The sequence below is a fragment of the Plasmodium vinckei genome (assembly GCF_900681995.1).
Source record: "Plasmodium vinckei vinckei genome assembly, chromosome: PVVCY_08".
NCBI classification, from domain to species: Eukaryota; Apicomplexa; class Aconoidasida; order Haemosporida; family Plasmodiidae; genus Plasmodium; species Plasmodium vinckei.
Window position 1 is genome coordinate 121,357 of NC_051300.1, and position 11,882 is coordinate 133,238.

Sequence of the window (11,882 nt, forward strand, 5' to 3'; positions counted from 1 at the left end):
AAATAAACCATATAGCTATACGTGCAAGTGGAATATTTTTATTACACCTTAAAAAAAATAATACAATTATAATTTAGCATTTTTATTCTTAACAAATAAATTAACATCACATATCAAAAGATACGATCGTATATTAAAATAGTTTTCATCTCTTAGTATGTAAAAGTAGCCATTATATCCCCAATTTGTTCCCCAACTATTTAAAATTTTCCAATATTTTACAACTTTATTTTTTTCTTTAGTATGTTTTATATAACTATTAATATGTTCATCATATATGTCTTCATCTAAATCATCGTCATTTTTTGATTTATATTCATCATAAGAATGAGTTTTTTTTTTTATTAAATTTTCTATAGTGTCTTCACCCCATCCAACTATAACAACAGCATGATCTACTTTATTCCATATATATGCATTTGATTTATTACCGTCTTGCATTTTTATAAAATTTCCAGTTAGTATACCTTTTTTATATTTAATAAAGCTTTTTGATGGTTCAATTGCTGCTGCTACAGGCCCATTATAATAAATATATTTTTTTAAATCTTCTTCATTTTCTATATCAAGGTATTCATATTTTGTCACCTTAACTTTTGTATCACAACTGTCTAGTTCATCTAATTTTAATTTTTCTCTTTCGTACATATTTTTATCTACTAATATATAATCATCATTTAGATAATCATCTGATATATTACCTTTTCCTTGTTCATCAGAATCAACTGATTTATATGCATAATTAATATTCTCATCTTTTATCAAGTTTTCATGAGTATTACCATCGTTTCTATTATCGGAATTATCATGAGCATTTCCAATATTATTATACATTCTAGTATTTGCATTTTTTTGTTCCATTCCTTCAGGATAATTATTAATATATATTTGTTCGTTTTCCTTTTTTTTTAAAAATATTTTAAAGGTATCAAAGCGATCACACAAAGAGTTATTTTTATCATCTTTGTTTATATATAAATTCTCATATTTTTCAAAACATTTATTTGTATATAAATAATTTTCATAAGCATATTTTAAAGAAAGATATATATACCCACCATTACAACCTTGATTAAAAAAGTCACATATAAGAAGTTGCTCATTACTAAAGGACAACGAATCAATTTTTTTTATATAATTATATTTTATTCTTATTCTACTATTAATTACACGTGAAGCGGAATTAGCATAGCATGAACCACAATCTTTTTGATCAATAGCTTCATCGAAAATTCTTACGCTAATACCATTGAATCTTTTTTTTACATCATTTTCATCAGACCAATCAAAATTTTTTAATATTATATCTCTATTACTATACATATTAAATAAACTATTTTCTTTTATTTTTTTAACAGGTGTATTATCTATTACCCCTTTTAGATTATTAGTTTGTTTCTTTTTTCCTTTATTATTTTTTAGGAGTGTTTTATTTTTTTTATCCCCAATTAAATTAATATAATAATTATGCTTCTTTATATCTGCATTAGCATCTAGAGGTGATAACATATTTGGAATTTTGTTTGTTGCTTTGTCTGTATTTTTGTCTAATTTTTTCCCACTCCAACAATATCTTTTCATTGGCATTGTTTTAAAGTCGATAAAATTATCATTATAATAATCAATTAAATTTTTAACATCGTTATTATTTCCATATAATTCTTTAACATCATTTAAAACTGCGTTTTTATTCTCCTTCAGTTCAATCGTTTTATTTAATATATTTAAATAGCCATTTTTTAATCCCCCATATAAAGAATATGCATACCTAAATATGCCATTTTTTCCCTCTGATTCCTTTTCCGGTATGTTATTATTTGTTTTCTCATCGTTACGATTGTTTGGTTCACTATTATCTACTATATTCGTATCATTTTTAACAATATCGGCATTGCCATTCAATTGATACATATTAACGACTCCCATAACCAGGTTGTTGCAATAACTGTAAGAAACTTCACCGTTTTTTACAAATTTAAAAAAGGAAAAATATATTTCTTTATTTTTATTTTTAGAATCGTATATCTCAATATATAACCCTTCGTCATATACAATTCTCCAGTATCCACTATACTCAGGAGAAATTTCACCATTTTCAATAATGTTAATAGTTCTGTCTTTGTTAAATGCAATAATTTTTTTATCTTTAATTTCAAATCGTTGTTTTACAATTTCTGGGTCAAGTGCATCTAAAAACAAAAATAAATTGAACACAGAAGCATATATATAAAGGATTTCACATAAATAAATGGATAAATAAACATATATGGAAACTTATACATACGGGAAGACAATCAGTTCAAATCAAATTGGAACATAATATTGTGAATAAACACGTAAACATATAATTAGAAGAAATAAACCCATCAAACATATACTATACCATGATACTCCGAATCGTCCGGTCTCCTATATCCACACTCATAATCATAATAATTTTTGTCTAACACATTTCCTATTTTTGAATATTCATTGTCTTTCCTTTCGAACTGCTTATTTTTTAATAATCCCAATTTAATTTCCCACAAACCTTCCACATCTCTACTCACGCAATGAACAGGGATGTCACATTTTATGTAATTTAAAAAAATATAAAAAAATAGAGGTATTAAAATCATGTCAAGATAATTTTATGGTATTGTAAAAAAAATAGGTGTATATTTATTTACACAGGAATAAACAGTGAAAACGGATAACCATATGGGGCGCGAGAAGAAAGGCAGGGACAAATCGAAAAATGACGACCCTTCAATACTTAAAAAAAATTAATTCAAAATAAATTACTCATCATTAGTAGACAGGTTATACATGTAAGATGGAAATTATTTTTATATTTCATTTTTCATTAATTAATTTTTATATGAATTAAATATTAATGTTGCAACATGGTTTCAAAGAAAAGAATTTGTGTATATTAAAAACCCTTAATTTTTTTGGTGATTTTGTTCTCTATTAATATGCAATATTATACTATCGTTCATATTAATTTTATTTTTATTTAATATTTTAATATGCACTAAAATGCATAATATTCTTATTACATTACCTAGTATAAAAACAAACAAAACAACAATTTTCCCAAAGAAAATAAGTTATATAATTGTTTTATAACAACACACATATATACTCACATTTATTATCCATAGGGTATAAAAATGGAGTAAGAATGTTGCAACTACAAAAGGGAATAAATCGAAAAATAACTAAACAAAAAATATATGTGAGTAAACATATTTAAGGCATCACGCCGTCTTTTCAGAATAGATAAAACAAAATTTTTAAAGAAAATTATGCATAGATATTTAGAACAACATTTAAATAGAAAAAAGAACATAAACAAAAAATATAATTATACACAAAGACATTGGAATATTTATGATGAATAAATATATAAAATATACAAAATTATTTGTATTCAAATTTATACAATCCAGCTAAAATGGATCATCGTAAAATTTATTCCATAGAATAATGGTGTATTTTTTGGATTAGCATCTTAAATAGATAATCCAGAACAGCATTCTCTGCTATTTTCATTGTATTGTTTAGTTTGTCGTATATTAGCCTGAAATAACAAATAAATAATTATATATATATAACAAAGTATATAAGGAGGATATAGTAACGATTTTTATAAAAATTCATAAGTAAAAGCTATGTTAAATCAATTTGTTTAAATAAATAGTATAATTATGAAAATTTAAGCATTTATAACTAATAATTTGATAATATTCACAATGTAGCATTAGTTTATAATTTTGACATGCATCACAATTTATGCATAATTCGTAAAGATAATAAATATATATATATATGTTCAAATGGCTTTCTTATCCTCATATTTCTAGGAAATTACCTCTTTTTTATTGGAATAAATTTACACAAAACATCTTTTTCAGATTCGTTTGATGGGAAATTTTCTTCCATTACTATTTTGTCTAAAGCAACAGGATTTATAGTTTCGCTGTTATCAAGAAAACTAAATTTTAAACGATTCTGTTTATTTCCTATATTATGTGATATTTTTTTATTTAGAATGTTTTCTAAAACCGATCGAGAATAAATTTTTGCTAAAATATGTTCAAAATTTTTTTGAGTCAAATTAGGAACTTGATATTGTTTAGCTTCGCTAAATAATTCATCTATAAAAAAACTTAAAACCTTTTGATTTAATAAATCTATATCTTTAAAAAATCGTTCTATATATACACGCATATCTTCTATTATGACTTCTTCTCGTATTAGTGAAAATAATGAGTCTATCACAACAGCAAAATTTGTGTAAATGCTTTTTTCATCGTTTTTATATGAATCAAACAATATAGATCTAACTGATTCTATAAAAATATTATTATTTATTACATTTTCAAAATTATAATTTATTTTTTCAACGGGATAAAATTTAAAATATTTTGATACCATATCAGTCTTCATATATATTTCGCTTTTTTTTAATAATTTCTCTAATGAAACATAATAATTGTATATATCTTCTTCTTTGTATGTTATTTCCTCTTTGAATCTAGATAAAAAGCACTTTTCTCCACAGTTTTTATTCAACATTTTCCGATTAGCAGAACTATGTATTGAGCTATTTCCAGAAATTTCTTCCTCATTTTCCGTTGTTCCTCCATTTTTTGATGTTTTCTCATTATAACACAATGTATACATAAGTTTTTCGCGTGTAATTAATTTAAACATTCTATTAAAAAATTTGTTAACATTCAATTTAAGTGTCATTCCTCCATCTTTTAATAACATATTAGCATATTTTGTAATTATTTCACCATTTGGCTCATTTATTTTTTGTGTAATTTCATCTTTCATATCATTAAAATTTAATAATGTTTCTTTGTTAACCTCTTTTAGTATAATACTATTATTTGCTTCTTTTTCATTTTCGCTTTTCTCTTTTTCTAATGAATCATCAAAATAAAAATTTGTTATCTTATCAAATTTATCTTCATATTTGTTAGATGCTTTTATCGTATTCATAATATTTAATTCGCTTCTATTGGTTTCATGTATTTTGTCTTTAAATCCATTGCTTATATTATCTTCATCGGATTCTATTTTTTCAATTTTTTCGTCGTCGTTTTGTGTGATATTTTTCGCTTCTTCATCTGGTCTATGCATATCCACTTGTTCTTTATTCCTATCGATTGGAAATTTTGGTTTGTCGTTATTTATTAGATCCTTAGAAACTAATTTTCCCTCTGTTTCTGGATTTATTGTAAAAGGTACTTCAATTTTATATTGATTTACAATATCGCTTTTTCCATCCTTTTCCAATTGTTCAATTTTGAGATTTTCATTCGATGTACTACCATTTTCTTGGGATGCCTGTAAAACTATACTTTTATCCTGTACATAGTTTTCCACGTTGGTTAATTCTCCGCTTATACTGAAATTTTTCCATACTAAAAATAAAATACAAGCATATAATTTATTCATATTGAATTTTTATATGCAATTATATACTTGATTTATATTTAAAAATAGTTGTTTTATTTTCCCCTTTATTGGATTATTTCATTCAGTTTTCATGAATTAGGCATATAAACATCTTAAGATGTATTTTTTTTCTCTCTCAAATTATAATTTTTTAATATATATACAAGTTGTGTAGAGAACATATATAAAAAGTAAAATATTCAAAAATATTAGGCTTGAAGACTTATATTTTAAAAAAATGGTGTGTAAAATAGCTAAAAAATTATTTAATTATAATAAAGGAAAGATTAGGAACATATTTATATGTTTATTTTTAGAATTTTCCATATATGTTGTAAATGAAAAAAAATAAATTAAATAAAACAAAAAGATCACCGAAATATAAAATCATAAAAAAAATGCTCAAGAAAAATAGGATCTATATGATTTATTCTGGCACGAATAAGTCAAATTTAAGACATTTACAACATGAAGCAATTTTTATGCAATAATATAATAAATTACGCATTAACAAACATATATAAAAGATATAAATTAAAGAAAACATGCGCTAAACTTATTCATTTTGGGCTTCTATACATATACATAAAAGTATTGTCAATATACTTAAACGCATGCACAAAAAAATCTAATAAAAATAAAGACACACTATTAATTACAGAAAAATAGCAAACTTGGTAATAAATAAGAAGGTTGTAAAAAAAAAGACATATATACATTCATACAAAATTATGTATTGGCAAATAAAATATAATTTTCGAAATATTTTGAATCCATCTGACCCCATTGTAAATTCATATTGTAAATGCAGGATATAAAAAAAAATAATAGCAAATACCCACTAGGTTAAAACCCCGTAAAAGAAAAAACTAAATCGTGTAAATAAACAAATTAAAAACAAAGAAAAAATAAATTATTTCATGCATGCACCAAAATGTAATGAACCTCTATATTTTCAAGGATGGAGAATTATTATATATAAATTAATATAAAAAGTAAAATATATATATATATTATAATTTAAATAACGAACCTTGAAACGCTCCGTAATTATCCATAATCATGGAACATATAAACATGCCTTAGGAAAATTCATAAACCATCTCCTTATTGGACGCATTTTAGGAAAATTAAAAATATGAGCGATAAACAAAAAAAATATTACTACTATAGTTAGATTATTTGGTGTTCATATAGAAATTTAGAAAAAAAATTGCTTTTATCGCTATATGTAAATGTATAAAGTACATAAAGATAAAAGGCTATAAAAATTATTCACAAAAAAAACTCATCAATATCAATTAAAAGATTTTTTAATTAAATCACTTTCTCCTGATTCTACATTTACTTGAAAAATGTAAGAATCAGTACTGTAATCATTTGATCTACATTTACATTCAAATGTATATGGTTTGTTTATTAATTGAGGCAATTTTAAGTAAAAAGCTGTTGTAGAATCGGTTTTACTTGCATACGATTCATACCCTGGAAGAATAGTTTTTAAACTTGTATTATAATCATTAACATAGACATTATCGAAGCATCCATAAGGTTCTACATATCCACGTGTCTCTTGTATGCATTTAAAGCCAACAATTTCTCCTGGTTTTGCATTTATTTTACACAATTTATTATTTGCATTTTTGCCACTTGCCAATGGGTTAGTAAAATATTGACTAGATTTATTACCAAAATCACACCCTTTTATTACCTTAGAAGATTTTTGAACTGTAACTTTCATTACACCATATTTTGTTCTTTTGACAGGTTCAACATTATCAGCTGTAGGTGTTTCTTTAGAAGTCTCAGATTTTTCTTCTTCAGTTTTAGTTTGGGATTGATTAATCACCTTACCGTCTTTAATAGCCTTATATATGACTTTAATAATCTTAGGTTTGGGCTTATCCTTAGGATTGGATTCAGATTCAGATTCAGGTTCAGGCTCAGGTTTCATTTCAATTATAGTTTCATCACCGTTTTCTTTTTCTCCTTGCTCCATTAAATTTTTATATTTATTTTGTTTATATAAAGCTTTTGATATAGGACTATCGAAGTTTATATTTTCTCCTAATGTTATATTTCCATTATGATTACCAATTCCTTCAAATTTTGGTGGTTTCAAACTTTTTTCTGGAGCATCAGTTTCTAAACGACAAAAGCAATAGAATGTAACAGTTTCTGTAACTGTTGGAGGTACAACAAGAGTATCTTTATCTATTGTCGATCCATATAATAAGTAATTTATGTGAATTTGGGAAGAATCCAAATGGGCTTCCATATTATTTGATGTGTTTACATTATGAAAACATTGTGCTCCTACTTTATTTGGGCATATATATGTAATTTTATCAAATGGTTTTGCATTAATTGTACAATATGACATATCCTGATTGTCATATAAATAATTTTTTGCCCTAAAATCGCAAACATATTCTTCTGAACGGACAATCAATTGTTTTAAAAGAAAAATAAATGTGTATATTAGTAAACCTTTCATTTTGAAAAAAAATTATATAACAAAATTTTCGAATAAAACAAAATGTCAACAAATTAAAAATAATCAGCAAATTGTCTTTTTTAATTTCGATTTTAATAAATGTTTTTTTTATATTATTATTTAAGTAAATAATTAATTCTTTTTATTATGGTGATAATTAGTTACACCATTTTATGGAAAATAATATAAAATGTAAATAATTCAAATAAATTAAATATAAAAAAAATTACAATAAACATTAAAAAATAGCATGGAAACAATGTTGTCTATATTTTAGCAATTACGTTTTTAATTTATTTATAAATTATATATATAACAGAAAATGTAGAAACTGTAACAGTTTTATTAATTTGGAAACTAATTAATAAAAACATTAAATAATTTTATTCTTTGAACAATTATATGCGTTTTCATTTAAAATTTTCAATTTCTATTTTGTTTTTTAAAACAATAACCACAAAAAAAAATTTATTTTACAATTTTTTATTTTTTTCTCCTATTTTTTTTTATTCTGCACACAATTTTTCTATTTCCCCTCTCAATGCACATATATCTATATTTATAATAATATTTGTATATATATGCGTGTACAAATTTACACTTATAAATAGTGTATATTATTACACCATTTTTTTCCAAATTTTCAATTAATGAAACATTACGGAAACCCAATAGATCTATATATATTAAAACAAACAAATATTAGAACCGTTTTGTGAGTAATTTTTTTGTTATATATCTAAAAATGACTAAATTTTTACTTTTTTATGCTTAATTTTATATTATCGTTTTTTTTGGAACCCAAATAATAAATCAAATACATGTAACATAATAAACGCCGCACACTACTCACAAATATAGCGCGATACTGAAGTGTCGCTTATAATACAAAAAAAATTTAAGAAACAAAAAAAAATTGTGTAATTATTTAGGACTAATATTTAAAATTATGTAAATTTAAAGAATACTTTCCACAAAAATATATACGCTTTATATAAAAATAATTTTATAAATTTTGTCTTTATGCTAATAAATTGAAGTTGTTTATACATTATCTACCTATTACAGTTAATGGTATATACAACCTCGCATTTTATAAAACAAATATATATTTTTTCACAAATTTTGGTAGAATATGAATCCTTAGTTAAATGATAACCAAATAATAAATAATTGATTTTTTTAAAATGTATACACGTGTTTAAACTTAAAATTTTTAATTTACAAATTCAACTTTATTAAATCATCGTAATGATAAATTTTGTATTGGTTTATTATATTTAATTCTTCTTTATTTATTACATTATTTATTAACGGCTTGATTTTAATTACATTACCTTCAACTTCCTTTAACTTAATTTTTGGGAATTTTAATCTATTTATTTTTTTTACATTTCTTCGCTTTCCTGATTTTATCATAATTATTTTTTCCGATTTTTTAACAAAATAGTATACAGTTCCTTTCCGACTGTTGTATCTGCAAAATCAATTAATATAAAAAAATATATAGTATAATTAATTCTTACATGAAAATATATAATATATACAAATTTTTAATTATCAGACGTTAATATATGTATGCGTATATGTATAGCCACTAAAAAATTGGCAAAATTAATATGCATTTAGGAAATTGTCTCATATAAGAAGGGTGTTCTTTCATTCAATTTCACCACATCTATACACATGTTGGTATGCATTTATGCACATATACATGTGATAATATGAAATAACGCTAAAAAATATATATATAGTATAATAGTGAATGAAATAAATGTATAAATAGCTATACCTGGAAAGTCTTCCAGCTCTATGCGTCAATACATTATAATGCATTGGGATATCAAAATTTACAACATAATTTAAATTCACCGTATCTAAACCTCGTGCAATAGAATCCGTACATATTAGTATATTTATTTTATTATTTAAAAAATCCTTTAATATCTTTTTCCTTTTTTTATGTGGTATATTACGATTATATTCAATAATTGTATAATTTACAGTATTTGTATAGCTGAAATATACAGTTAAATATCGAAAAAGAAGGTGTGCTTTTTTTTCTTCGTTACAAAATACCAACATACTTAGGGAATCTGCAAAGGAAAAGAAAGCGAAAAAGCGTAAATATATATGTAACATTATATGAAATAATAAGTGAAAACCAGTATAGTAATAGAAAAAATACTAATATTACAACTAGTGCTAATATTAACACAACTATGAATCACTAAAATGACTAATTTATTATCATAAATATGTATCGTTTGCATCACAAATTATGTTTCATTGTTTATATTATTTTTTTTTTCACTAAATGTGAGTTTTACCATCATATGGTAGCTCTTGAATGAGCGAAATCATGTAATATATCTTTTTATTTGTGTTTTTGGTAAAATAGTAAAATTCGTCGTTTCTAGCTTGACTTAATGTATAATAAAAAAAAATAGGTCTATACAAATTTAAAGGCATTAAATTATCTGAAACCTTACATAAAGTAGCAGATACTAAATATTTCTGTAGAAAATATTTTGGTCTATATAAATTATTTGATGCATTCTGATTTTTTTCTACAATTTTTGTTAATGAGTTAGCTAAACTACATATATTGGTTTTATCTAAAGACACAATTTTATCTACTTCATCAATAATTAAAAATTTTAAATCTTTAAATAAATGCTCATTGCTATAAAATAATAATTCAAATTTATTTGTAGTTGTAACAATAATATTACAATTGTCAAAAGTGTTATGAACAAGTTCATCAAAATATATGTTAGAATGAAACTTATTTATATTTATATCTTGGCATTTTAAGTTTTTTATGTCAAATTTATTTATCACTTTTAAAATTTGGTGTACCAATTCTTCGGTTGCTGTTAATATTAAACAAAAAAAAGAATTATCCTTTTTACATAAAAAATAATCTAATATTGTTACAATATAACATAATGTTTTCCCTAAGCCTGTGGGGACTTCAATATATATATCACCAGTTAAAAACGAGTTTGATCCATTTTTATATAATAATGAATATTCTAATATACAACTTTGGCAAGGTAAAAATGTTTTAAAATTAAACATATTAATCAGTGCGTCTATTATATACTCATTTATTGGATTACTTTTCAAAGAGTTCCATTTTGATATCTCGATTTGATCATCCTTTATTTTTATTATTCTACAGTTCGAACTTAACGTACTCCTTACTTCTTCAATTTTTTTTTCATCCTCTAATGCATCATTGCATTCATTATCTTTCTTGTCGCCTTTTTTCACATCTTTACTATTTTTCTCGCTATTACTATTTTGATTAACTTTTGCATTTATCCCATTATCTATCTCATTTTCTGGTTCATTTAAAAGATTCGAATTCACAAGTTTCTCATAACTGCTTTCAATTAACCCTTTTACATTATCTATATATATGCTGCTTGTCATTATTTTATAGGAATGGTATTTTTACAAGAATCAAAATATAATTCAGCCAAATATGCAAATAATTATAAAAATTTTCAATAAATTTTCACATAAAAAAGGAGAAAATATATAAATATTTAATAATGAATAATAAAATAAAAAAATATTTTATATGCCGATAAACAATTTCGATATTGCCACGATTATACCATTTATTTATTATTTTTCGTTGTTATTTTTTAATCTATTATATTTATTGGTATTTTATTATTTTTTTTGCTTTCTTAATTTATTTTTTTGCAAAATTATATCGTAACATTTTTTTTTAAACCAAACTTTATGACGAAATGAAGAATATTATGTACATTTCCAAAAAAATAATAGCAGCTATTGCTACCATTATCATTGGCATATATTTGTATTTATCATATATGCATATAACAACATTTTAAGCGAGTAATCTATATTATTTTCCATTTTATTAACTTATTTGGCATTTTTTAACTAATTA

The 11,882-nt window shown here is 23.4% G+C and overlaps 4 protein-coding genes across 4 annotated transcripts; all 4 read right to left on the bottom strand.

Moving 5' to 3' along the window:
* Positions 1-66: 66 nt before the first annotated feature.
* PVVCY_0800270 (dipeptidyl aminopeptidase 3, putative) lies at positions 67-2,618 on the bottom strand (the record flags this gene model as incomplete). The annotated part of the gene is made up of 2 exons (XM_008626836.1): positions 67-2,189; positions 2,384-2,618. The coding sequence occupies 2 exons, from the start codon at positions 2,616-2,618 to the stop codon at positions 67-69; spliced, it is 2,358 nt and encodes a 785-aa protein (XP_008625058.1).
* Positions 2,619-3,852: 1,234 nt separating this feature from the next.
* On the bottom strand, positions 3,853-5,454 carry PVVCY_0800280 (conserved Plasmodium protein, unknown function; the record flags this gene model as incomplete). The annotated part of the gene is made up of 1 exon (XM_008626837.1): positions 3,853-5,454. One exon carries the CDS (start codon positions 5,452-5,454, stop codon positions 3,853-3,855), a length of 1,602 nt encoding a protein of 533 aa, XP_008625059.1.
* Positions 5,455-6,751: 1,297 nt separating this feature from the next.
* PVVCY_0800290 (6-cysteine protein) lies at positions 6,752-7,951 on the bottom strand (the record flags this gene model as incomplete). The annotated part of the gene is made up of 1 exon (XM_008626838.1): positions 6,752-7,951. One exon carries the CDS (start codon positions 7,949-7,951, stop codon positions 6,752-6,754), a length of 1,200 nt encoding a protein of 399 aa, XP_008625060.1.
* Positions 7,952-9,172: 1,221 nt separating this feature from the next.
* On the bottom strand, positions 9,173-11,392 carry PVVCY_0800300 (ATP-dependent RNA helicase DDX51, putative; the record flags this gene model as incomplete). Its single annotated transcript, XM_008626839.1, has 3 exons — positions 9,173-9,428; positions 9,744-10,047; positions 10,282-11,392. The coding sequence occupies 3 exons, from the start codon at positions 11,390-11,392 to the stop codon at positions 9,173-9,175; spliced, it is 1,671 nt and encodes a 556-aa protein (XP_008625061.1).
* Between the last annotated feature and the right edge of the window lie 490 nt (positions 11,393-11,882).